This window comes from Gadus chalcogrammus, chromosome 4 (genome assembly GCF_026213295.1).
Source record: "Gadus chalcogrammus isolate NIFS_2021 chromosome 4, NIFS_Gcha_1.0, whole genome shotgun sequence".
Lineage (NCBI taxonomy): Eukaryota > Metazoa > Chordata > Actinopteri > Gadiformes > Gadidae > Gadus > Gadus chalcogrammus.
In genome coordinates this window covers 33,854,544-33,879,425 of record NC_079415.1, presented here as the reverse complement: position 1 = coordinate 33,879,425, position 24,882 = coordinate 33,854,544, and the positions used below count along the sequence as shown (strand labels likewise).

The window sequence follows — 24,882 nt, the reverse complement described above, 5'->3', positions numbered from 1 at the left end:
CCTGACTCATTACCTGCTATGGCTGCTAGAGCCACAGAGTAGGAGTAGGTTACCATGCCAGTGACGTAGCTGATTGTTGAAATCCAACATGGCGGCGCCCTGTAACACTTTCACCCCTTTCCGGACAATTTAATCCCTTTTAGCAAGTTCAGCCCTTTTTATTTATTGTACCAATGAGAAGGCAGACAATACATCTGTTATATCAACTAAACCTCAGATCTCAGCTCAGTTCATCTTTAAAGCCCGCCTCCCCCCCAGCTTCGACCCCCACCAGTTTGCCTATCGATCAAATGGATCAACGGAGGACGCCATAGCCATTGTTCTACATTGTATAATGACAAAGTATTCTATTCTATAAACAGGGTTTATATAATTTGTATATAATTGTATATATTAAACTTACGCTTGATATTTCGACACTGTCGTTACCTCTACCTTTGTTATTAGAAAAAGCCTGCAAAGTTCACCTGTGAAATAGACTGCAATTAAACCCCACATTATACATGATTGTGTTCGTTTCACTTACCTTTTGGCATGTCCTTAATGCCAACTACCTCTTGTTTTGACTTTCTAATTGCTGTCTTTCTACTGCCATTATTTTCTAGTTCATACCTTATATCACAATCTGCAATCGTGGTTGAAGAGGATCCACTTAAAAAGGTCACAGGTTAAATGTCTAGATCTCAGTGATGCTTGAGTCAGTTCATGCCGGTCCTCTTTCTAGAATGCAGCTTTATTCTAATGGGACAGAGTCAGAAGATTCCTAGCATTGGTCACCCTTCACTCCATGTTTGTCTAACGAAAGTTAAACGAAAACATGATCAATTTATCATGTTAACTTCAAGTCTAAAAGATACCAATGAATGGTGTGAAAGATAACTCTTTTTTTTACAGCGTTTGACACATTGCATCAAGGGATAATATTAGGTTAGCAGGTTAACCGAAAGTTTCGATTAATGGGTACATAAAGCACTCAAAATATGTATATAAAGTTAGAAATGTCTCAAATGGTGTTAAAGTCCAGTTTTTGTAGTTTTTGTTTAGTAACGGTTATTTTTTACGCAATTCGGCGATGACGTCACCTGAGGTAGACGCATACTATAACTAGCACTATGGCGTCTAACGGGGAAGAGGTGGCAAGACCCACCGTCAACATTTATGATGGCCCACAGCCATATCATTTCGAACCGGTTAGACGTGAGAGGGCAAATGAGGAAATACCGAGAGCCGATGGCCGTCAAAGACAAATAAACGCATGGTCAGAGGAGAATGAGTGGAGAGTTGGTGAAGAGTCCTGGTGAGTTGCTACCATTTAGAAACGCAGCAAGGAGCGCTGGAGCTAGTCTATGAACAGCAGTGCATACAATAATACTAATAATACTTTATTTTTTTTCTGTCAGTGAATAGCATCGAGTGAAAGTCAACGACTAAGTTTAGGGTACTTACAAATAAGTACCCTCAACTTAGTCAGAAGATCTAGAAATAGAAGGCATATTATACCTTCTATTACTTCTAAATATGGGCTAGCTCGATAGCCCCACCTGTGAACCCCTTGTGTTTAGAAGCTCCCCCGTTCTCCTCGACGGGGGAGGAGGGAGGGAGGAGGGAGGAGGGAAGAGAGGGGGGAGGGAGCAGGAGAGAGTCGTGGGGGGAGTACTGAGAGATCCACACACTGCATAGGAACATGTAGAGGCCTCTCTCTCTCTCGCTCTCGCTCTCGCTCTCGCTCTCTCTCTCTCTCTCTGTGCCTCTCTCTCTCTCTCTCTCTCTCTCTCTCTCTCTCTCTGGATTTTTGATCCAAAGAGTATTGATTCAGTTTTACCTAAATGGAGGGACAGCTTGTTTTCAGACGGCCATCCCAGCTAACACACGACCATACGGCAACGTTGCCTATACGTTGCCATTTGGTCATGGCAACATTACCTCCTGGCAACGTTGTGGCAACATCGCCATGACGTTGCCTACAGGAAGTTGCCATAAAGTAAACAAATAACATTGCCGCGACGTAGTGGCTTGGTAATTTTGCTAACGTTGCCACTTGGTAGCGTGAGTGACGTTGCCACAACGTAGTGGTGTGGTCATTTGCTAACGTTGCCACTTGGTACTGTTAATAACGTTGCCGCGACGTAGTGGTGTGGTCATTTGCTAACGTTGCCACTTGGTAGCGTGAGTGACGTTGCCGCGACGTAGTGGTGTGGTCATTTGCTAACGTTGCCCATTTGTAGCGTGAGTGACGTTGCCACAACATAGTGGTGTGGTCATTTGTTAACGTTGCCGCTTGGTACTGTTAATAACGTTGCCGTGACGTAGTGGTGTGGTCATTTGCTAACGTTGCCACTTGGTAATGCAAGTAATGTCACGGCTACGTAGTGGTGTGGTCATTTACTTACCGTGATATCAAACTTCAGAATTACACTGGCTGTTTGTGTCCAACACAAATATTAGGTTAAATCAGAAAATGTCACCACTTTTATTGTCTATTTACTACTTAGTGATGACTCAATTCCCACAACAAATATTTGTGCTCAACTATGTTGACCATCCAGAACTACATAACAATTCTCATTTCCACAAACTCTGACCCTGTTGAAAAATAGAAATGAAATATATTCAGATACTGAATTGATGAATCATTTATTTCAAATGCATATACAGGGACCAAATCACGACAATTCTTTCTATTAACAAAACATTTGAAGTACAATTCATGCGTTTCACGGATTCAAGTGAACAAACCACATTGAAGGTTTACATTGGTCAACCAGGACTGAGCATAAAGGCCGTGGAGAGGCTGAGGTGGAGAGTATAGCTAAAGCAGTGACTGCTAATCAGAATCCAATCCAAACTAATATTAATGCTGTCTAGTGCAATTTTAAGTTACAAGAAAATAACAGCAGTGCCTGACCCACAGGATAAGACTGAACTGACAATCAACCTGAGTTTAATCTTAGTATTCGGTAACCAAGGCTGAAATAAGGTCATCAATGCAATTTGAAATTGTGCGAGTGAGAGTGGGGTTGGGCAATGATATAATCACGGGTGTTTTGTTGAGGCTGCAAACTCAAGGTTCTGATGTCGAGTGGCCCAGATAGCCACCCCACGATCACGAGTGCTGTGTTGCTTTGATACATTAATTAAACCTCAGACTAATAAACCTTAAAACACCAAATCTGGTGTTTTTATCCTATTATTATACGAATTGCACCCCAGTTTTCGATCAAGCTGAAGTTGTCCTTAAGCTGCAGAGAGGCTGGCTCAACTGTCGCTGCCGAGTCAGGGTTGTGAAGATGTCCTGTTGATTCCGGATGTCTCTTAAATGGTGGATCCCAGCGTCTTCAGTTCGGTCCCTGGAAAAAGAAAAAAGGTACTAATTTAATACTTTCTGTTCAAACACACACACACACACACACACACACACACACACACACACAGCAGTTGAATAACATATCAAGCGAAATGAAAAAGTGTGTGAGGACAGCTATACAAGAACAATGGTGTCTAGTTTACTGAGTTTGACCAAATCGGTCTTGATTTTATGCCTGTAGCTCACAGCTGCACAAGATGTGAGAAGGGACCAAGTAATGGCCATGCTGCCCTCTGCAATACTTGGCAAAGAGGAGACCAAACATTGTTAATGCAAGCTTTCCTTTTCGATGTCTATGCTTACCTAAATCTTATTTTGCTTTAAAATATAAAAAAGAAAAAAAGATTTTCGATGGCGCCATTTCCACACTTTCTTTTACAGTTTGTTGTTTTGTTGTAATTCTATTGTTATAATTTATGACACCATGAAATAAGAATCTCAATGTCAACGTTTTATTTTAATAATTGTATTTTTTTTTTTTGCATTTACACAGTACATTGCAATATGATGGTCTATTCTGTGTGGTTGAATTGAACTAAAATGAAATTGAATAACAGAATGCCTTAAAGGCTGATATCTAACATGTCTGAAATTAAAACTTTAATTTCATACTGGATCTTGCTATCAGTTCAAGCTTTTTCGTTCCCTGTTTTACAACCAATTAATCCACAGAAGGGCACACGTTGGTAGGGCTGTGCGATGAGGGATATTTTTTTCCACAATATACCATATATATCTCAATACTTTTAAATCTCATCTGAAGGACCCCATCATTTATTATATAGGCCTACTGTATTATAAACCCAAATAGGCCTACTTGGGTTTGTATATTATATCATCACACAACGTGACGCAAAAGGAACACTGGAACAGAAACAAGGTTGAAACGCTGGCTCAAATCCTCAGGTTCTGTCCCTTCCCGTTTACTCACTGTTGGTTGGTATGCCATAAAAACTAAGTGATGATTTTGTATTGCTGTTAGAACAGCCGTAGATTACACAACAAATTATGAGTTGTGCAAAAGGTACCGCTGGCAAGGGGGCCATACTGCCCCCGCGAATGTGATGGCGTTTATAGAACCAGGCATTAAAGGTCTCGTGCGATAAAGACAGTTAAACCCAGTACTTCCAAAGTTAGAGGTCTCGTGCAATAAAGACGGTTAAATACCCTGTACTTCCAAATTTGTCTTTGTGGGTTTTGAGACAGGAGAGAAAAGAGATAGAATACAGAAGAATACAGAAGAATTTCGAAAATATATTATTACTAGAATTATTAGGTAAGGTAAGTTAATTTGAAGTAGCTATTTATTTCCAATGTTTATATTTTTAATGTTAGTAGTATAGACCATTCTGATAACGATGACATTCGCTAAATCTTAAATTAGCTATAGTACTACCATGACAACGATACCCAGGCGTTAGCTGGGCGGTGCTAATAGCTAATGAACTAGCTAGTTATACACTAATGTTACTCAAATGATATGTGTTTATAGGCAGAGGCAAATTACACTTAATACTCAAGTGTAGTAATTGTTTAAGTCAACACCACGAAGTATGATGAAGACAGCAAGAATAGTGTAAACTTTAGCAGGCTACTTAGCCAACTTAACAGGCCGATGGGGCTATCGGCATTGCTATAAAATGCCATTGTGAGCCAGCTGTAGCCTCTGTAACTTGATGTCACATTTATCCTGTCATTCAGGGTAAATTATGATTTAACGGGCTTTTAAGTTTTAAGATGGCATTAATTTGGCTTGCCTTTTGGATGTGCAATGACCACAACTTGCTAATATCGACGAAATCGGGCGGGAAACAACAAAGAGGCAGAGGCACTCGCCTATGTCGCGTGCAGTCGTAACGTTGCATTTATTTGTTTTAACTATAGGGCTGTTGCACGAGCTTGCAATGGTAGTGCTAGTACCACAAGGCGCGAAAAAACAGCTTTGTCTAAGCAAATGATATCTACATACCGTAGCTTTCCGTTCCTCGCCATGTCTTCTTTTACTCCGTCAAGCAGGGTGTTCTACCAATTTCTTCTATCATATTGTGCTTCCTGGTCTGTTCTGCGCATGCGCATGATTACGCTATTGATTCCGCGTTGTGGTATTGGTGTAAAATACACATACAGTACCCCTGAAATCTCCAATAAAGACGTTATAATAATACAGTATCAAATTATCATCCCCATATTCTTACAGTATACATGGGGTTAGTGGTGTACAATAACGTGATTCTGTAGTGGGAGCATCGTTTGATAGAGGCAGTTGGTCTACAGATGAAATACGCTAACATACGCTAACTGACACATAAGAATATGGGGAGCATAATTGTATGCTGTATTAAAATGTCTTTATTGGAGATTTCAGGGGTATAGTATGTATTTTACAATGTTACGCATGTCATGCGCATGCGCCGAAGTAGGTAGCGAAATCTAATAGGTAGCAGTTGGCAGAAGGTGTTGTACCAAACTGCAAGAAGTTCATAAGCATTTGGTTAGCTATGTGTCCCTCTCTCTGCAGACTAAATGCCACCAATGGTAATCTTAATTTACCTTATTGAGGATTTCAAGCGAAAACGACCACGTATCAGTAGGTCTGGGTCCCCACCGTGAAGTGTTGGCGGGAATAGGAGGAAATTAGCCTGGCAATCGTAGATTGCGCGTCGGTCTGGGGAGGCTGCCGTCAATTTCTTCAATCAGCACAAGAGGCGCGATCAACTGGCGTAGTTCAAATGGGTTAACCCCTAATCCTTACCATAAACTCCCGCAAACATCTAGGACTAATCGAAACACGATTTAAAGGAGAGCCCTTCTAGCCAATCAGAGGCGAGAATCCGGGACTTATCCTACGAAAAAAATATCATACCCAGTCTAGGAGGAAATATGAACGAGTACTCGATTGACGCTTGTGTGACGTCAAGTTCTAAAAAATGAAATAAAAATCGACCAGAGATCACTTGTTGTCAGTCAATTTTAAAGAAATCCACCAATCACTAATAGGCTAATAATAGTAATCCTGAACTAGAGATGCAATTTGCAATTGCAATACAAAGGTCATGCAAATCCAGAATATGGTGCCATTAAACCACCTGTGTTTAAACCCCAATGTTTTGTAGGACCTTTCAGTTTTGATTTAAGATGAATTTACAAATTCCCATCTTCTTCTTTACCTGCACAAAACCTAGGCCTAGTCCTGTACTGTTTCACACTGTATATGTATCATGAACTGTACTGTTTAAAAGTTTAACACAATTACATTAATTTCCTATGCATTTCTTTTTGCATCATAGATCATTCCCTCCAGTCCCCGTTGACCTCATTCTTGTCAGGTATGTGTATAAAGCCTTGTCAGCCTTGAAAAGCCAATTCAGAACAAAGATTCACAATGCAACGTAACAAAACCGTTGTAGATAGAAGTTGCAGCAGTGTGAATTGAACGTTGCAAGTCGTCATAAGACAGTTGGTTTTAGAACACTTTTACTTCAGTGCTGATGACGTCTTGCCACTCACGTCAGTCAAGGCCAGCAGAGGCTTCACGATATTATTAGGAGAGTAGGAGAAAATAATTATCCACTTTGCGTAAGGAACGCTACTGTTTGCAAAACATCAGTCGCGTAACAAGTATTCCAAGTATGCTGCAGCTTTATTGGTTAACGTGACCAGCAAGCTAGTTAGTAAAAACAAGTGGTATAGTAAAGGTGTCGTTATGGAAACGGTGGTGATGTTGATAGAAGTTGCATGGGTGTGAACCCTGTTGCATGTATTTTCATCGCTAATCTTTGGTCTGAAGCTCGCATTTGCATCACAAATCTTTGGTCTGAAGCCTGCTATAAGACAGTTTATGGCTAGATTGTATTGAAACCTCAATCACACGTTAAAATGTGAAACATTTTATTTAACAGGATGAGTGAGGAAAAACAGTTACGGGCAAGGCAGTACCTCCGTTCATGGAGATCTGCTAAACAAGTGATGAATAGGATAGCTGAAAGCACTGCCAGTGTTTGTGTCACAGAACACCATGTGGCTGATGCCAGCTTGTCCAGCAGTCCATCCGGTGTTCTTGCGCCTGTTGGTGACATGGACAACTCCTTGGACTTGGATGAGTCATTTGAGGATCGTTCTGCTTTGGAGGATGACCTCCATGACTGGATGGATGTTGATCCCTCTGATGATGAGGAGGAAGAGGTTTTTGGGGATGACCTGGAGGCGTCCGACCAGCGTCCGGCATCGCTCGCATCTGACCTCGCTAGCTGGGCTTGCCAGTTTCAGGTGAAACACAATGCTGTTGATGACCTTTTGAAAGTTTTGAGAGGTCACGGGCACACTGACCTGCCTTCCACCACCAGGACACTCCTGAAGACACCAAGGGAGGTCAGGATCACATCAAAGTCTGGTGTATGGAGTATGTCCATTTTCCTATCAAGGACAAATTGCAACAGACTCTATTGAGATACCCAGCAGACCAGGTCCCCGACTGTGTTGACCTTTCCTTCAACGTAGATGGGCTACCTCTGTTTAAGAGCTCAGGAAGAACAATGTGGCCCATCCTTTGTGCTGTCCATTTAAAACCAGTGTCAGTCTTCCCTATCACCCTTACTTGTGGAGGTTCGAAACCACAGAATCTGGAATTCCTGGAAGACATGGTGATGGATGTCAACAACCTCCTGTCCAGTGGCCTGCAACATAGGAACAAAACAATACAATTCAACATTCTATGTTTTGTGTGCGATGCTCCTGCAAAGGCCTTTGTGAAGAATGTTAAACTTTGCACAGGCTATTATGGGTGTGACCGGTGTGTGCAGAGGGGTGAGTGGTATGAGAAGGTTACTTACCAAGACACAGAGGTGGTGGCTCGTAGTGACGACTCCTTCCGCCAACAGACACAGGGCGAGCATCATCATGGCAGCACCCCGCTTTTGGATTTACCCATAAACATGATCAGTGCATTTCCCATCGATTACATGCACCAGGCATGCTTGGGTGTCATGAAGAGGCTTCTCTTCATGTGGTGCAGAGGAGTGAAGGGCCTGAAGATGTCAGCAACCCAAATAGAGGAGGTCAGCAGCAGGCTCACCAACCTCCGTCCACACATCCCTTCCAGCTTCGCTCGCAAACCGTGAGATCTTAAAGAGCTTGAGAGATGGAAGGCAACGGAACATAGGCAGTTTATGTTATATACAGGAAAGATTGTGCCGAAGGGGGTCCTTAAAGATGAATTTTTCAGCCACTTCATGACATTCAGTGTGGCAATGAACATACTTGTAAGTCCAGCATTGGTCGAGCAACACTGGAGATATGCTGCTGATCTCCTCCGATTCTTTGTTGAGAGAGGCCGAGAACTTTATGGTAACCAGTTTCTGGTCTACAACGTGCACTCAATGTTGCACATTGTGGAGGATGCCGTGACCTTTGGAGGATTGGACAATTGTAGCGCTTTTAAATTTGAAAATTGTCTCAAGAAAATAAAGAGGATGGTAAGGAGTGGAAGATGCCCCCTGTCACAAGTGGTGAAAAGGCTTGAGGAATGCGCTGGACAGTCAATGGAGCATGGTAGGCAGAGGTCCAATTCTTCTTTTATTTTGAATCGCCGCGAATGCTGCGAGGTCATAGAGGAGAGGGACGGAAGCCAGCTTTGCCGTGTATACCACCACCCAGAACCACTTTTCAGTGTCCCTTGTGACTCCACATTAATCGGAGTACTGAAGTACAAGAACAATGACACCGTTTTGAGATGGATCCAAAATGACAACCTGAAAAGAAAGGCAATCAAGATTCCTGTGGGGGAAAAAATCCTCTTCATGGCCATTCTTCATGACATTGCAGTATGTTGTATTTTGCTCAGTGTATTATCATTGCAATTTCTTGTACAGACACAATTATTCTTTACTGTATTAAATTAACCTCTCTGTTCTTGATTACAGAATGTATAGCATCGTCGAATTTTTGGGGGAAAGGACTGTTGGCATAGTGGCCAGTAATTGGATTATAAAAGAGGGAGATGTAAGTACATGCGAAAAACCTTTATGTCAATCATTTCAAAAATTCTATGCAAGTTCTGCAAAACTATTTTGTTTTCCATTTCAGAAGACATGCAGCTACTGGCCACTCCACAAGCCCACACAGAGGGCAAAGGACAAAGATTTGCCCGATCCTAAAACCTGGCTAAAAAGGCCAATAAAAATATTTTCCTCAACAGGTGTGTTAATGGGCGACAAATAACAAGTGGTGACATGCAACACATTTAAAAGAGTGTAATTTCTAATTGTTTTGGCCCACCTGACTGTTTAGATGATTGGGATCAGGCCGTCAGGAGGAACAAGAGGGCGGAGACAAAGTCCTGTGTGGAGACAGGAAATGAGGACACAGGGAGGCGCATCATAGTCAAACCCCAAAAATTTATTCACACCGGTATATCTGCACATCCTTGTGTACTGTATTAACTTAGTGTTAAAAGTGCAAGCAGCAATTCTAAACAATGTGTAAACATGTAACACTGTTATTTACTTTCGGCTAATATAATTCTGTTCAGGTGAAAAGAAAACAAAGAAACGAAATGGGAAAAAGGCAGGACAAGGTCCCTATTTCAGGACTTCCCTTCCTCCTCCACCCCAGATAGAATCCCCCATTCCACGGCGTAGCGCACTACAAATATCTTCACCCCCTGTGACTGATGACGGTAGAGTTTTGCAAGGGAATGATGGTTAAAAACAAATACAAATAATTGCATAGAAGTCAAGAAGACACTATGTTTCGAAACAAAAACACATAACCTAAATTCTTATCTTGTTCTTTCTGTAGATTACTCCCCTCCTTCACCGGCAAGAGACGTTTTTACAGAAAATGATGGTAAAGTTATGTATGGTAATGATGACGAATGATGATGACATAACAGTAATTCTATGAGCCAAGACAACAAAGAGTTTGAAACCAAAAAAAAAACATTGAATTATTATTTTGTACTTCCTGCAGATGATTCGATTGCGTCTTCATTTGAAACGCCATTGCCTATCTCTACTGGGGACGGTAAAGTGGCGGGTGGAGAGGGTGGTTAAAACCAAACTAGTAACTCTTATCAACAGGTTATGACAGTCATCTGTCTATACTAACCCTACACATTATGCTTTATACACATTACTTAGGTGACCGAAGAGAGAGAGAAACCATACCAATCTGGGCAAAGAATATCAACGGTAATACATGTATTGAACTGTATTGCACTGTATGCAAATGACACCAAATACTACTAAATACACTCCTCTGATCTCAACATATTTTTTTTACAGCGACATTGGAGGTTCTGCTCCGAAGGCTTGAGACTGTTGAGCAGAATCAGAGAGAGGCTCTATTATTGCTACGGGCAAATCGACATGGGGACCCTGGGGAAGCTAGTGTCGAGTTACTGCAGGCGCAAACTCAGGCCGAACTACAGGAACTCGAGGAGCACCTTAAAAATAGAGATTTCACAAAAAAAATGGTAAATGTACGAATAATGGTGAAGTGACTTTAGGCTATATTGTACACATGCCACCAAGTGTGCCACATGGCCCTGCCATTGAGCTTTTTTCATCTTTAGTTCCCTGTTGTTAGCTAAGTAGTTAGAGATGAGCAGTCCATCTTCAAATACCTTAATTTGGTTCGCCCCCCTCAAAAGAAAACACCACCAACACCACATGAAAAATACAATGCAAATACTTGCCTTAACCATGGTTGTTTGATTTCCTTAGATTTCCCATCTGAGCCTAGTTGGGGGGTCCAATCCTGGGGAGTGTGTGAGGAGGGTGTTGCGCTCTGTGGCCTCAAACTTTGTTTGGAGCAGCTACAGCCTTAGGGGAAAGAAGGGGAAGATGCCACTGCTTGGCACAGCAGTGGGCAGTACCATCAAACGTAAGTCTAAATATGTGCAAACAAATCTATTTAGCTGTTTCAGCTATTTTTCTACACCTTTTAGCTGATGTGATCCGTTTCTTCCAAAGACTCCTCATTTAGGGATGGGCATGATTAATCGACGATCGACTAATTGATCATTAAGAATTTCGTCGATGACGTACATTTTTCATCGATAAAACTAATGCTAAAAAATATCTTCACACGGTGTGTCTTTTTACAATTACCATTCGTATTGTTGTTCAGCAGAGAAATACAGACGGACCAATTGCGAACTACTGCAACTGCTGATGCCATCTCTCCAAGTTAAAAAGTAGCCGCACCCACCCCAAACTAATCGGAATAAGTGTATAGATGTCGATTATAGCCGACTACACCACCTATTCTATTCCACATGGAATTCTATTCCGATCAGAGAATTATATTTAGATTAGCCGCGTTTACATGGACACTTCTGATCCGATTCGATTTCTAATCGGAATATATATATTCCTATCATGCAATCCGAGTGTATTGTATATATGGCAGTTACAAAAGTGGTCAGTGTGGTCAATTTAATCGAATGCCCATCCCTATCCTCATTATCACTGACCTTGGTACCGTGACAAGCTGGCTGCTTTTTTGTCTTTGTATTGTAGGATGTGTTGTTAATGGAATGCTTTCAGTGCATCACATCTATTTATTCATATATTGAGTGTACTTTCTTCAACAGAAAGCCCTTTATCATTGGTATATTTTTTATGTATTACCTGCTGTTGTTGCTCAGGAGTTGAAGGGGACCAAAGACTTTCACCCTTGTGCTTTTGCTGAAATGCAACAGTACCTGATGGGGAATTAAAATAGTGCAAGTCATTTTGACATCATACATCTGTACACATCATGCAGTTACAATTGACAGAGGCATGCAGCTGGTACAGATAGAGGCTAAGTGTAAAGACTGTTCAGACATATCTCCTGTTGCATCACAACTATGTTATACAGTCCATGAGCCACAGGGGGTCTTCACTAACACTCGGACATCCCCCCTCTGACATTTTAATACAATTTAAAGTGAATTAGCTGACAGTGGAGTTGTTGTATAAGTCCTCGTGGCTACGGCAGAACAACACCGGTGTTGTTCTATCCATTACCAACCCCACTCTCACTCATGCTATATTGCATAATTGTCTGGATTCAGATGCAAGAAGTGCATAACTAATATACACGTGTATGAATTATACTGTCGTATTTTGGTTTGCATCATTGCAGAAAAAATTATTTAAAAAAAATTATATCTTTATTGTCCTCACAGTTGATCAGTTTTCTTTCTATTATACAGACCAAAATGTATTAGCTGTGTACTTAATCTGAATCCATACAATCCCATTCATTTTTAATGAATGAAATCACAAAGCAACAAGTTCCAACTTACTATCACACAAAAATATCCTCCAGAGATGAATAGATTTCAGGAAAAAACCTTTTTGAGAATGTGCCCCCTGAGTGTTGGTGACATGCCTAACTTTTGATCACAAATTCAATCTAATTACAGAGGCGATCATGAAATGGAAGCCGGGGCTGGAAGAGAAGGAGGTGGAGCTTCTGATGGCAGAGGTCTTGAAACATGCCCCCTCAGCCCACTCCAAAAGTTTGAAGGTGAGTTTAAACGAGAGAGGCATATGCAATCGATATCCCTCCAGATAAATTATTTGAACATGCTGACTATTAGGGAACAATTATCATATTTTTGTACGCCACCACAAAATGATATGCAGATCCATGTCCTACTCTTTAAGCTTGTTTACAAGACGTGGTTACAACTCTTCAAGCGAAACAAGGCTAACCTTTGAGGCGGCTCGACACCAACTCTGGGCGAAACACCTTTCTGCAACAAGCTAGAACTTGTTGCAGAGAAAACACAATAGCACCACCGTTTCCATACCAACACTGCTCGTTTTAACTAGTAGTTAGCCAGTCAACCAATGAAGCTTATAGAGAATATTTTTTGTATACTTACATGCCTCCCGCAGAAGTTGCAGACTGCAGCTTGCTGAGCAGGTTCTCCAATACACAAAACCACGTGAATAGGGGATGGCGGCCGGACACCTTATAGAGCAGATGTGACCTTGGGTACACTGCAGCTCTTCTGCTTCTTAATTGAACCCACGGAGACAGGTTGGGTTGAGCACTGGACTGGTTTATTAGCTGCAACATGGGACAACACACAACCAGTGTTCACACATATACATATATATATATATATATATATATATATATATATATATATATATATATATATATATATATATATATATATTCAGCCATAGTCCGTTCGAACACAACGTAAGCTTGGTTGCTTCTGAACTTTCAAACACAAACTTCAAATGATCGTATAGTGGTATTTACAACAAAAAACATTAAGTGATCGTATAGTGGTATTTACAAACTAAACATTAAGTGAACATACCTGCAACATGGGACAACACACAACTATAAAAGAGGAGGCCCGCATTAGCGCGCACATGTCACATAAACCTCGTGCTCAAGAACTCCTCAAACATCACACACAAACCAACAAAACGCCTTACAACATGTAACATTAGATTTTACATGTTATGCTATATTTTAAACATCGTTCTTTACATGGTTTGCATTTATAAGTGAACTTTATTTACAAGCGGACAGAACGGCGACTTACCACAACGTAAGCTTGGTTGCTTCTGAACTTTCAAACACAAACTTCCGCCGTGGACCTTCAGAATAAAATATAAAATATTGGTTGGAGTCCCAAGTTTAACAGAATTTAACAAATAAAAGAAAGTAATTATTTACACTGTTACACAGGGATAACACGTTCACTAACAAATCTCCGTTGCAATACAAGGTTCGCTCAACAACTAAATCCCGAACAGATCTACCGGCAACTAAATATTCTAGAGCCTTTTGACGAACACAACGCATGATGACGCTAATGATCCCCATTCCTGGTGTGGTATTGGTGTAAAATACACTGCAGGATTAATACATTGATCAACTACACGCTAAAAAGTTTAAATTAAATAACATAAGAACTATAAAATGCATTTCCTGCAGCTGTAGTGCAAAGTGAGTTGGCTTGACTTCGTGTTTCCAGGATGAATATTTACGTTGTTTAGGCGCAACGTCCGCAATGCCAGACCCCGTCTACCGTCTTCTTACTATTAGACATTATCCGGCAATGCTTAGCTTTCATAGCCACTTGGGCTGCTATCTAGAACGTGCTCACGCTCGAGTCTAGCGTAACCTCGGCATAACATATTTAAGTTTTGACTAAATGTACAATGACATTTGACTGAATGTAAAATGAATATAAATGCACTCACGTGTTCTCTTTTATTTGTTCTTCACAGGGTCGGATGGAACGGCAGGCGGAAGAACATCCCCAAAATTGAATTCAAAATTATTTGAAATAAAAATATAATAAATTGATATTTGTTAGTGTACTGTCTTGTCTTTTGAATAGGCTTGGGGTCCACATTAGCAACAGCCACCAGCCAAAATGTAGGTAAAATATTTATGTGGCTTGTAGATTTCAGACTAGATTTTGTGGGTTCTATAAAGGGCAAATGAGGACTGCACCATGCAGATCCGCCCTAACGTCCTTGCAACGTTATGGCAACCTTTTTGAAGAAGGTTGCATAAATGTCGCCAGTATGTATTTTGGTTGCCACGACGTCGCCAGGACGTGGCAGTTACGGACGAGCAACGTCGCCAAGAACGTCCTTGCAACGTTATGGCAACGTTATGGCAACCTTTTTGAAGAAGGTTGCATAAATGTCGCCAGTATGTATTTTGGTTGCCACGACGTCGCCAGGACGTGGCAGTTACGGACGAGCAACGTCGCCAAGATACATTGCGGCAACGTGATCGCGTCTTTCACCCGCACGTCGCGGCAACGTTGAAACTTACGTTGCGGCAACCTATGTTTGGTCATAAAGTTACGTAACCGCGACGTCGCGGCGACGTAACTGCGTTAGCTGGGATGTAGCCTTCTGAACTTCTGAAGCTCTGAACTTGGTAAACTCTCCACCACAGTTTTATCATGATGAGAGACTAAGAGGGCTGAATCGTCTGCATAAAGATAGAGGTTGCAGGTACAAGCTGACTCCATGTCGTTGATATAAAGCCCTAGGATGCTTCCTTGGTGGCACCACATGACCGTATTAGATGACAGTTGAGATTAGATGATGACACAAGGCGATTCTATCTATGCCTCTTCTTGAATTGCTTCATGTTTTAGTCTGCAGAGGCTTGTAATGGTGCGCAGCATGATAAGCATGTCTGTTGAGAGTGATGTTCTTGAGAAAATAGATCCTAAACGAGATATATATATATATAGATTGATAGATGGGCCTCCCTGAAAGTGAGGCGACATTGTTCAGTGCTCCCGAAATAGTGGTCTGTTTCTCAGAGAATTAGTCTAGTACACGTTGTACTTGTACTAGTTTTATAAAAGGTATGTTGATACAATATTCCGATATCAATAAGACAATATTTGTTTTGAAGTTCACTTTTTAGTTGTCTTCACAATTTTTTGTATCCATTTTCTATATTTACCATCTATTGTTGACTTTGAAGACCAATGTGTTTCAGTAACTGTGTCATTAAAAAACGGGGGAAATATGTTCATTTTTGAGTGAAAATTAGCCAAAGGAAATTTAATATACCCCAAATTGTTCAGAACTGCATCATTTAGCCCACACTGCCATCTATTGGCTTAGACATGCAACAGCACATTAACTAAAAAAATAAAGGTCATCGAATCTTGGACAGGACAAAAAAAAAATCATGGATAATATAACAATACATAATGCTACATTTATAACAGTGTTGTCTATAACTCAGATAAAAAGGTTAAGTTATAAACAATTTATTTCTTTAAGAGCTAGAGTCTAGCCACAATGTGTTTAATCCTTTCCTCAGGGATGAAATACTCATTGGTATTGTGAGTTTAACTGAGGTTAAACTGTGACAAAACCTCCGTGCTTTTCTGACAATACACCAGCGGACTATTAAAAAATATACAATGTGTTGGATTGATAGATAAATAGATCGATTTACCCCCCACCAGAATAAATGGTGCAGTAAAGGACAATATATACAGATAACAACGAGGAATGGATATTACTAAAATAAATGTTATACTTTTGAAATATAATCATTAAATTTGTGTTATTATAATCAGTGTGACTTTATTGAAAAGTAGGCTAGGAGGAGGCTAGGAGGACGATCAGTGTGTGTGTGTGTGTTAAATGTCCGCGTGGGGGTGGTTCCATGGGTGGTTCTGCCTCCGTCCCGTCACGTCCTATGGCTGGAAGCCTCGGCTTAATAAAAAACAACAGTGTTACCCCTTATGTTTTTGTTCATGACGACAAAAAACAACAGTGTTACCCCTTATGTTTTATTCATGACGACCAATAAAAAATAAGTGTTACCCCTTATGTTTTTTTTCATGACGACCAATAAAAACGACAGTTGAATATGTTTTATTCATGACGACCAATAAAAAACAACAGTGTTACCCCTTATGTTTTTTTCATGACGACCAATAAAAAACAACAGTGTTACCCCTTATGTTTTTGTTCATGACGACAAAAAACAACAGTGTTACCCCTTATGTTTTATTCATGACGACCAATAAAAAACAAGTGTTACCCCTTATGTTTTTTTTCATGACGACCAATAAAAAACAACAGTGTTACCCGTTATGTTTTTTTTCATGACGACCGATAAAAAACAACAGTGTTACCCCTTATGTTTTTGTTCATGACGACAAAAAACAACAGTGTTACCCCTAATGTTTTATTCATGACGACCAATAAAAAACAAGTGTTACCCCTTATGTTTTTTTTCATGACGACCGATAAAAACGACAGTGTTACCCCTTATGTTTTTTTCATGACGACCGATAAAAAACAACAGTGTTACCCCTTATGTTTTTTTTCATGACGGCCGATAAAAAACAACAGTGTTACCCCTTATGTTTTTGTTCATGACGACAAAAAGCAACAGTGTTACCCCTTATGTTTTATTCATGACGACCAATAAAAAACAACAGTGTTACCCCTTATGTTTTTTTCATGACGACCAATAAAAAACAAGTGTTACCCCTTATGTTTTTTTTCATGACGACCAATAAAAAACAACTGTGTTACCCCTTATGTTTTTGTTCATGACGACAAAAAACAACAGTGTTACCCCTTATGTTTTATTCATGACGACCAATAAAAAATAAGTGTTACCCCTTATGTTTTTTTTCATGACGACCAATAAAAACGACAGTTGAATATGTTTTATTCATGACGACCAATAAAAAACAACAGTGTTACCCCTTATGTTTTTTTCATGACGACCAATAAAAAACAACAGTGTTACCCCTTATGTTTTTGTTCATGACGACAAAAAACAACAGTGTTACCCATTATGTTTTATTCATGACGACCAATAAAAAACAAGTGTTACCCCTTATGTTTTTTTTCATGACGACCAATAAAAAACAACAGTGTTACCCGTCATGTTTTTTTTCATGACGACCGATAAAAAACAACAGTGTTACCCCTCATGTTTTTGTTCATGACGACAAAAAACAACAGTGTTACCCCTAATGTTTTATTCATGACGACCAATAAAAAACAAGTGTTACCCCTTATGTTTTTTTTCATGACGACCGATAAAAACGACAGTGTTACCCCTTATGTTTTTTTCATGACGACCGATAAAAAACAACAGTGTTACCCCTTATGTTTTTTTTCATGACGGCCGATAAAAAACAACAGTGTTACCCCTTATGTTTTTGTTCATGACGACAAAAAGCAACAGTGTTACCCCTTATGTTTTATTCATGACGACCAATAAAAAACAACAGTGTTACCCCTTATGTTTTTTTCATGACGACCAATAAAAAACAAGTGTTACCCCTTATGTTTTTTTTCATGACGACCAATAAAAAACAACTGTGTTACCCCTTATGTTTTTGTTCATGACGACAAAAAACAACAGTGTTACCCCTTATGTTTTATTCATGACGACCAATAAAAAACAAGTGTTACCCCGTATGTTTTTTTTCATGACGACCAATAAAAACGACAGTGTTACCCCTTATGTTTTTTTAATGAAGACCGATAAAAAACAACAGTGTTACCCCTTATGTTTTTCTTCATGACGACCAATAAAAAACAACAGTGTTACCCCTAATGTTTTTTTTCATGACGAACGATAAAAAAAAAATGATTCGACGTTTTTGCGAGGATCCGAACCTGAGCTGTTCAGAGTGTGAACCTCCAAACTAATCAATGCACCATCACGACACTGAATAAAGTCGTCACAATGGTTATACTTGACGTTATAATTCGCATGAAATGGAAATATGTGTCTTCCATCAGAGGACGTAAACCGGACTTGAACCCCGGTCTCCAGGGGGTTAGCTCACAGCTCTCTCCACTGCACCACTGAGGCGATGACAATACATAATAATCAATCATCAATAAAAAGGAAAACATGACATTAAAAAGTATGTGTGAATTTCTATTATTTCCCTTATGGTTTTTTCCATTACGACCAATCAAAAACAACAGTTTTACACCTTATATTTTATTTGACAAAGACAACAGTGTTACCCCTTATGTTTTTGTTCATGACGACAAAAAACAACAGTGTTACCCCTTATGTTTTTTTTCATGACGACCAATAAAAAAAAAAATGTTACCCCGTATGTTTTTTTCATGACGACCAATAAAAAACAACCTTGTTACCCCTTATGTTTTTGTTCATGACGACAAAAAACAACAGTGTTACCCCTTATGTTTTATTCATGACGACCAATAAAAAACAACAGTGTTACCCCCTATGTTTTTTTTCATGACGACCAATAAAAACAACAGTGTTCCCCCTTATGTTTTTTTCATGACGACCGATAAAAAACAACAGTGTTACCCCTTATGTTTTTGTTCATGACGACAAAAAACAACAGTGTTACCCCTTATGTTTTATTCATGACGACCAATAAAAAACAACAGTGTTACCCCTTATGTTTTTGTTCATGACGACAAAAAACAACAGTGTTACCCCTTATGTTTTATTCATGACGACCAATAAAAAACAAGTGTTATCCCTTATGTTTTTTTTCATGACCACCAATAAAAACGACAGTGTTACCCCTTATGTTTTTTTCATGACGACCGATAAAAAACAACAGTGTTACCCCTTATGTTTTTTTTCATGACGACCAATAAAAAACAACAGTGTTACCCCTAATGTTTTTTTTCATGACGAACGATAAAAAAAAAATGTTTCGACGTTTTTGCGGGGATCCGAACCTGAGCTGTTCAGAGTGTGAACCTCCAAACTAATCAATGCACCATCACGACACTGAACAAAGTCGTTACAATGGTTATACTATCGCTACGTTATAATTCGCATGAAATGGAAATAAGTGTCTTCCAACAGAGGACGTAAACCGGACTTGAACCCCGGTCTCCAGGGGGTTAGCTCACTGCTCTCTCCACTGCACCACTGAGGCGATGACAATACATAATAATCAATCATCAATAAAGAGGATAAAAATGACATTAAAAAGTATGTGTGTATTTCTATTATTTCCCTTATGGTTTTTTCCATTACGACCAATAAAAAACAACAGTTTTACACCTTATATTTTATTTGACAAAGACAACAGTGTTTCCCCCTTTTGTTTTTTTCATGACGACCAATAAAAAACAATAGTGTTACCCCTTATGTTTTTTTCATGACGACAGATAAAAAACGACAGTGTTACCCCTTATGTTTTTTTCATGACGACCAATAAAAAACAACAGTGTTACCCCTTATGTTTTTTTTCATGACGGCCGATAAAAAACAACAGTGTTACCCCTTATGTTTTTGTTCATGACGACAAAAAACAACAGTGTTACCCCTTGTGTTTTTTTCATGACGGCCGATAAAAAACAACCTTGTTACCCCTTATGTTTTTGTTCATGACGACAAAAAACAACAGTGTTACCCCTTATGTTTTATTCATGACGACCAATAAAAAACAAGTGTTACCCCTTATGTTTTTTTTCATGACAACCAATAAAAAGAACAGTGTTCCCCCTTATGTTTTTTTCATGACGACCGATAAAAAACAACAGTGTTACCCCTTATGTTTTTTTTCATGACGGCCGACAAAAAACAACAGTGTTACCCCTTATGTTTTTGTTCATGACGACAAAAAACAACAGTGTTACCCCTTATGTTTTATTCATGACGACCAATAAAAAACAACAGTGTTACCCCTTATGTTTTTTTCATGTCGACCAATAAAAAACAACAGTGTTACCCCTTATGTTTTTGTTCATGACGATAAAAATAACAGTGTTTCCCCTTATGTTTTATTCATGACGACCAATAAAAAACAACAGTGTTACCCCTTATGTTTTTTTCATGACGACCGATAAAAAACAACAGTGTTACCCCTTATGTTTTTTTTCATGACGGCCGATAAAAAACAACAGTGTTACCCCTTATGTTTTTGTTCATGACGACAAAAAACAACAGTGTTACCCCTTATGTTTTATTCATGACGACCAATAAAAAACGACAGTGTTACCCCTTATGTTTTTTTTCATGACGACCAATAAAAAACAACAGTGTTACGCCTTATGTTTTTGTTCATGACGACAAAAAACAACAGTGTTACCCCTTATGTTTTATTCATGACGACCAATAAAAAACAAGTGTTACCCCTTATGTTTTTTTTCATGACGACCAATAAAAACAACAGTGTTCCCCCTTATGTTTTTTTCATGACGACCGATAAAAAACAACAGTGTTACCCCTTATGTTTTTTTTCATGACGGCCGACAAAAAACAACAGTGTTACCCCTTATGTTTTTGTTCATGACGACAAAAAACAACAGTGTTACCCCTTATGTTTTATTCATGACGACCAATAAAAAACAACAGTGTTACCCCTTATGTTTTTTTCATGTCGACCAATAAAAAACAACAGTGTTACCCCTTATGTTTTTGTTCATGACGATAAAAATAACAGTGTTTCCCCTTATGTTTTATTCATGACGACCAATAAAAAACAACAGTGTTACCCCTTATGTTTTTTTCATGACGACCGATAAAAAACAACAGTGTTACCCCTTATGTTTTTTTTCATGACGGCCGATAAAAAACAACAGTGTTACCCCTTATGTTTTTGTTCATGACGACAAAAAACAACAGTGTTACCCCTTATGTTTTATTCATGACGACCAATAAAAAACGACAGTGTTACCCCTTATGTTTTTTTTCATGACGACCAATAAAAAACAACAGTGTTACGCCTTATGTTTTTGTTCATGACGACAAAAAACAACAGTGTTACCCCTTATGTTTTATTCATGACGACCAATAAAAAACAAGTGTTACCCCTTATGTTTTTTTTCATGACGACCAATAAAAACAACAGTGTTCCCCCTTATGTTTTTTTCATGACGACCGATAAAAAACAACAGTGTTACCCCTTATGTTTTTTTTCATGACGGCCGATAAAAAACAACAGTGTTACCCCTTATGTTTTTGTTCATGACGACAAAAAACAACAGTGTTACCCCTTATGTTTTATTCATGACGACCAATAAAAAACAACAGTGTTACCCCTTATGTTTTTGTTCATGACGACAAAAAACAACAGTGTTACCCCTTATGTTTTATTCATGACGACCAATAAAAAACAAGTGTTACCCCTTATGTTTTTTTTCATGACGACCAATAAAAACAACAGTGTTCCCCCTTATGTTTTTTTCATGACGACCGATAAAAAACAACAGTGTTACCCCTTATGTTTTTTTTCATGACGGCCGATAAAAAACAACAGTGTTACCCCTTATGTTTTTGTTCATGACGATAAAAATAACAGTGTTTCCCCTTATGTTTTATTCATGACGACCAATAAAAAACAACAGTGTTACCCCTTATGTTTTTTTCATGACGACCAATAAAAAACAACAGTGTTACCCCTTATGTTTTATTCATGACGACCAATAAAAAACAAGTGTTACCCCTTATGTTTTTTTTCATGACGACCAATAAAAACGACAGTGTTACCCCTTATGTTTTTGTTCATGACGACAAAAAACAACAGTGTTACCCCTTATGTTTTATTCATGACGACCAATAAAAAACAAGTGTTACCCCTTATGTTTTTTTTCATGACGTCCAATAAAAACGACAGTGTTACCCCTTATGTTTTTTTCATGACGACCAATAAAAAACAATAGTGTTACCCCTTATGTTTTTTTCATGACGACAGATAAAAAACGACAGTGTTACCCCTTATGTTTTTGTTCATGACGACAAAAAACAACAGTGTTACCCCTTGTGTTTTTTTCATGACGGCCGATAAAAAACAACCTTGTTACCCCTTATGTTTTTGTTCATGACGACAAAAAACAACAGTGTTACCCCTTATGTTTTATTCATGACGACCAATAAAAAACAAGTGTTACCCCTTATGTTTTTTTTCATGACAACCAATAAAAACAACAGTGTTCCCCCTTATGTTTTTTTCATGACGACCGATAAAAAACAACAGTGTTACCCCTTATGTTTTTTTTCATGACGGCCGACAAAAAACAACAGTGTTACCCCTTATGTTTTTGTTCATGACGACAAAAAACATCAGTGTTACCCCTTATGTTTTATTCATGACGACCAATAAAAAACAACAGTGTTACCCCTTATGTTTTTTTCATGTCGACCAATAAAAAACAACAGTGTTACCCCTTATGTTTTTGTTCATGACGATAAAAATAACAGTGTTTCCCCTTATGTTTTATTCATGACGACCAATAAAAAACAACAGTGTTACCCCTTATGTTTTTTTCATGACGACCAATAAAAAACAACCTTGTTACCCTTTATGTTTTTTTTCATGACGAAAAAAAACAACAGTGTTACCCCCTATGTTTTTTTCATGACGACCAATAAAAAACAACCTTGTTACCCCTTATGTTTTATTCATGACGACCAATAAAAAACAACAGTGTTACCCCCTATGTTTTTTTTCATGACGTCCAATAAAAACGACAGTGTTACCCCTTATGTTTATTTCATGACGACCGATAAAAAACAACAGTGTTACCCCTTATGTTTTTTTTCATGACGGCCGATAAAAAACAACAGCGTTACCCCTTATGTTTTTGTTCATGACGACAAAAAACAACAGTGTTACCCCTTATGTTTTATTCATGACGACCAATAAAAAACAACAGTGTTACGCCTTATGTTTTTGTTCATGACGACAAAAAACAACACTGTTACCCCTTATGTTTTATTCATGACGACCAATAAAAAACAAGTGTTACCCCTTATGTTTTTTTTCATGACGACCAATAAAAACAACAGTGTTCCCCCTTATGTTTTTTTCATGACGACCGATAAAAAACAACAGTGTTACCCCTTATGTTTTTTTTCATGACGGCCGATAAAAAACAACAGTGTTACCCCTTATGTTTTTGTTCATGACGACAAAAAACAACAGTGTTACCCCTTATGTTTTATTCATGACGACCAATAAAAAACAACAGTGTTACCCCTTATGTTTTTGTTCATGACGATAAAAATAACAGTGTTTCCCCTTATGTTTTATTCATGACGACCAATAAAAAACAACAGTGTTACCCCTTATGTTTTTTTCATGACGACCAATAAAAAACAACAGTGTTACCCCTTATGTTTTATTCATGACGACCAATAAAAAACAAGTGTTGCCCCTTATGTTTTTTTTCATGACGACCAATAAAAACGACAGTGTTACCCCTTATGTTTTTTTTCATGACGGCCGATAAAAAACAACAGTGTTACCCCCTATGTTTTTGTTCATGACGACAAAAAACAACAGTGTTACCCCTTATGTTTTATTCATGACGACCAATAAAAAACAAGTGTTACCCCTTATGTTTTTTTTCATGACGTCCAATAAAAACGACAGTGTTACCCCTTATGTTTTTTTCATGACGACCGATAAAAAACAACAGTGTTACCCCTTATGTTTTTTTTCATGACGGCCGATAAAAAACAACAGTGTTACCCCTTATGTTTTTGTTCATGACGACAAAAAACAACAGTGTTACCCCTTATGTTTTATTCATGATGACCAATAAAAAACAACAGTGTTACCCCTTATGTTTTTTTTCATGACGACCAATAAAAAACAACAGTGTTACCCCTTATGTTTTTGTTCATGACGACAAAAAACAACAGTGTTACCCCTTATGTTTTATTCATGACGACCAATAAAAAACAAGTGTTACCCCTTATGTTTTTTTTCATGACGACCAATAAAAACAACAGTGTTACCCCTTATGTTTTTTTTCATGACGGCCGATAAAAAACAACAGTGTTACCCCTTATGTTTTTGTTCATGACGACAAAAAACAACAGTGTTACCCCTTATGTTTTATTCATGACGACCAATAAAAACAACAGTGTTCCCCCTTATGTTTTTTTCATGACGACCGATAAAAAACAACAGTGTTACCCCTTATGTTTTTTTTCATGACGGCCGATAAAAAACAACAGTGTTACCCCTTATGTTTTTGTTCATGACGACCAATAAAAAACAACAGTGTTACCCCTTATGTTTTTGT

At 38.7% G+C, this 24,882-nt stretch overlaps 1 protein-coding gene and 2 long non-coding RNA genes across 17 annotated transcripts; 1 reads left to right on the top strand and 2 right to left on the bottom strand.

The window, feature by feature from the left end:
- Positions 1-1,727: 1,727 nt before the first annotated feature.
- Positions 1,728-16,819, top strand: LOC130381415 (uncharacterized). Of its 9 annotated transcripts, none has more exons than XR_008895386.1 (12): positions 1,728-3,364; positions 6,652-6,690; positions 9,283-9,361; positions 9,446-9,557; positions 9,650-9,769; positions 9,891-10,037; positions 10,160-10,207; positions 10,331-10,384; positions 10,501-10,835; positions 11,086-11,245; positions 12,777-12,880; positions 14,614-16,819. XR_008895386.1 is itself a non-coding variant. In XM_056589042.1 (12 exons), exons 1-12 carry the CDS (start codon positions 3,306-3,308, stop codon positions 14,653-14,655), a joined length of 1,290 nt encoding a protein of 429 aa, XP_056445017.1. In that variant the 5' UTR covers positions 1,728-3,305; the 3' UTR covers positions 14,656-16,819. The 9 variants fall into 9 exon arrangements, 3 of the variants coding, with proteins under 3 accessions (XP_056445017.1, XP_056445018.1, XP_056445016.1); XR_008895390.1 differs by having other exon boundaries at positions 10,331-10,551; positions 10,645-10,835; XR_008895389.1 differs by having other exon boundaries at positions 10,160-10,384; positions 10,501-10,551; positions 10,645-10,835.
- On the bottom strand, positions 1,864-8,434 carry LOC130381457 (uncharacterized). The gene is made up of 4 exons (XR_008895413.1): positions 8,194-8,434; positions 7,871-8,037; positions 7,691-7,777; positions 1,864-3,347 (listed from the first exon to the last, which is right to left on the bottom strand). It is a non-coding gene; the product is annotated as an uncharacterized LOC130381457 (long non-coding RNA).
- Positions 8,566-15,239, bottom strand: LOC130381454 (uncharacterized). 7 transcript variants are annotated; one of them, XR_008895406.1, is made up of 5 exons: positions 13,692-15,239; positions 13,242-13,429; positions 11,995-12,068; positions 9,638-11,211; positions 8,566-9,136 (listed from the first exon to the last, which is right to left on the bottom strand). It is a non-coding gene; the product is annotated as an uncharacterized LOC130381454 (long non-coding RNA). The 7 variants fall into 7 exon arrangements; XR_008895405.1 differs by having other exon boundaries at positions 8,566-9,111; XR_008895401.1 differs by having other exon boundaries at positions 8,566-11,214.
- Positions 16,820-24,882: the final 8,063 nt, after the last annotated feature.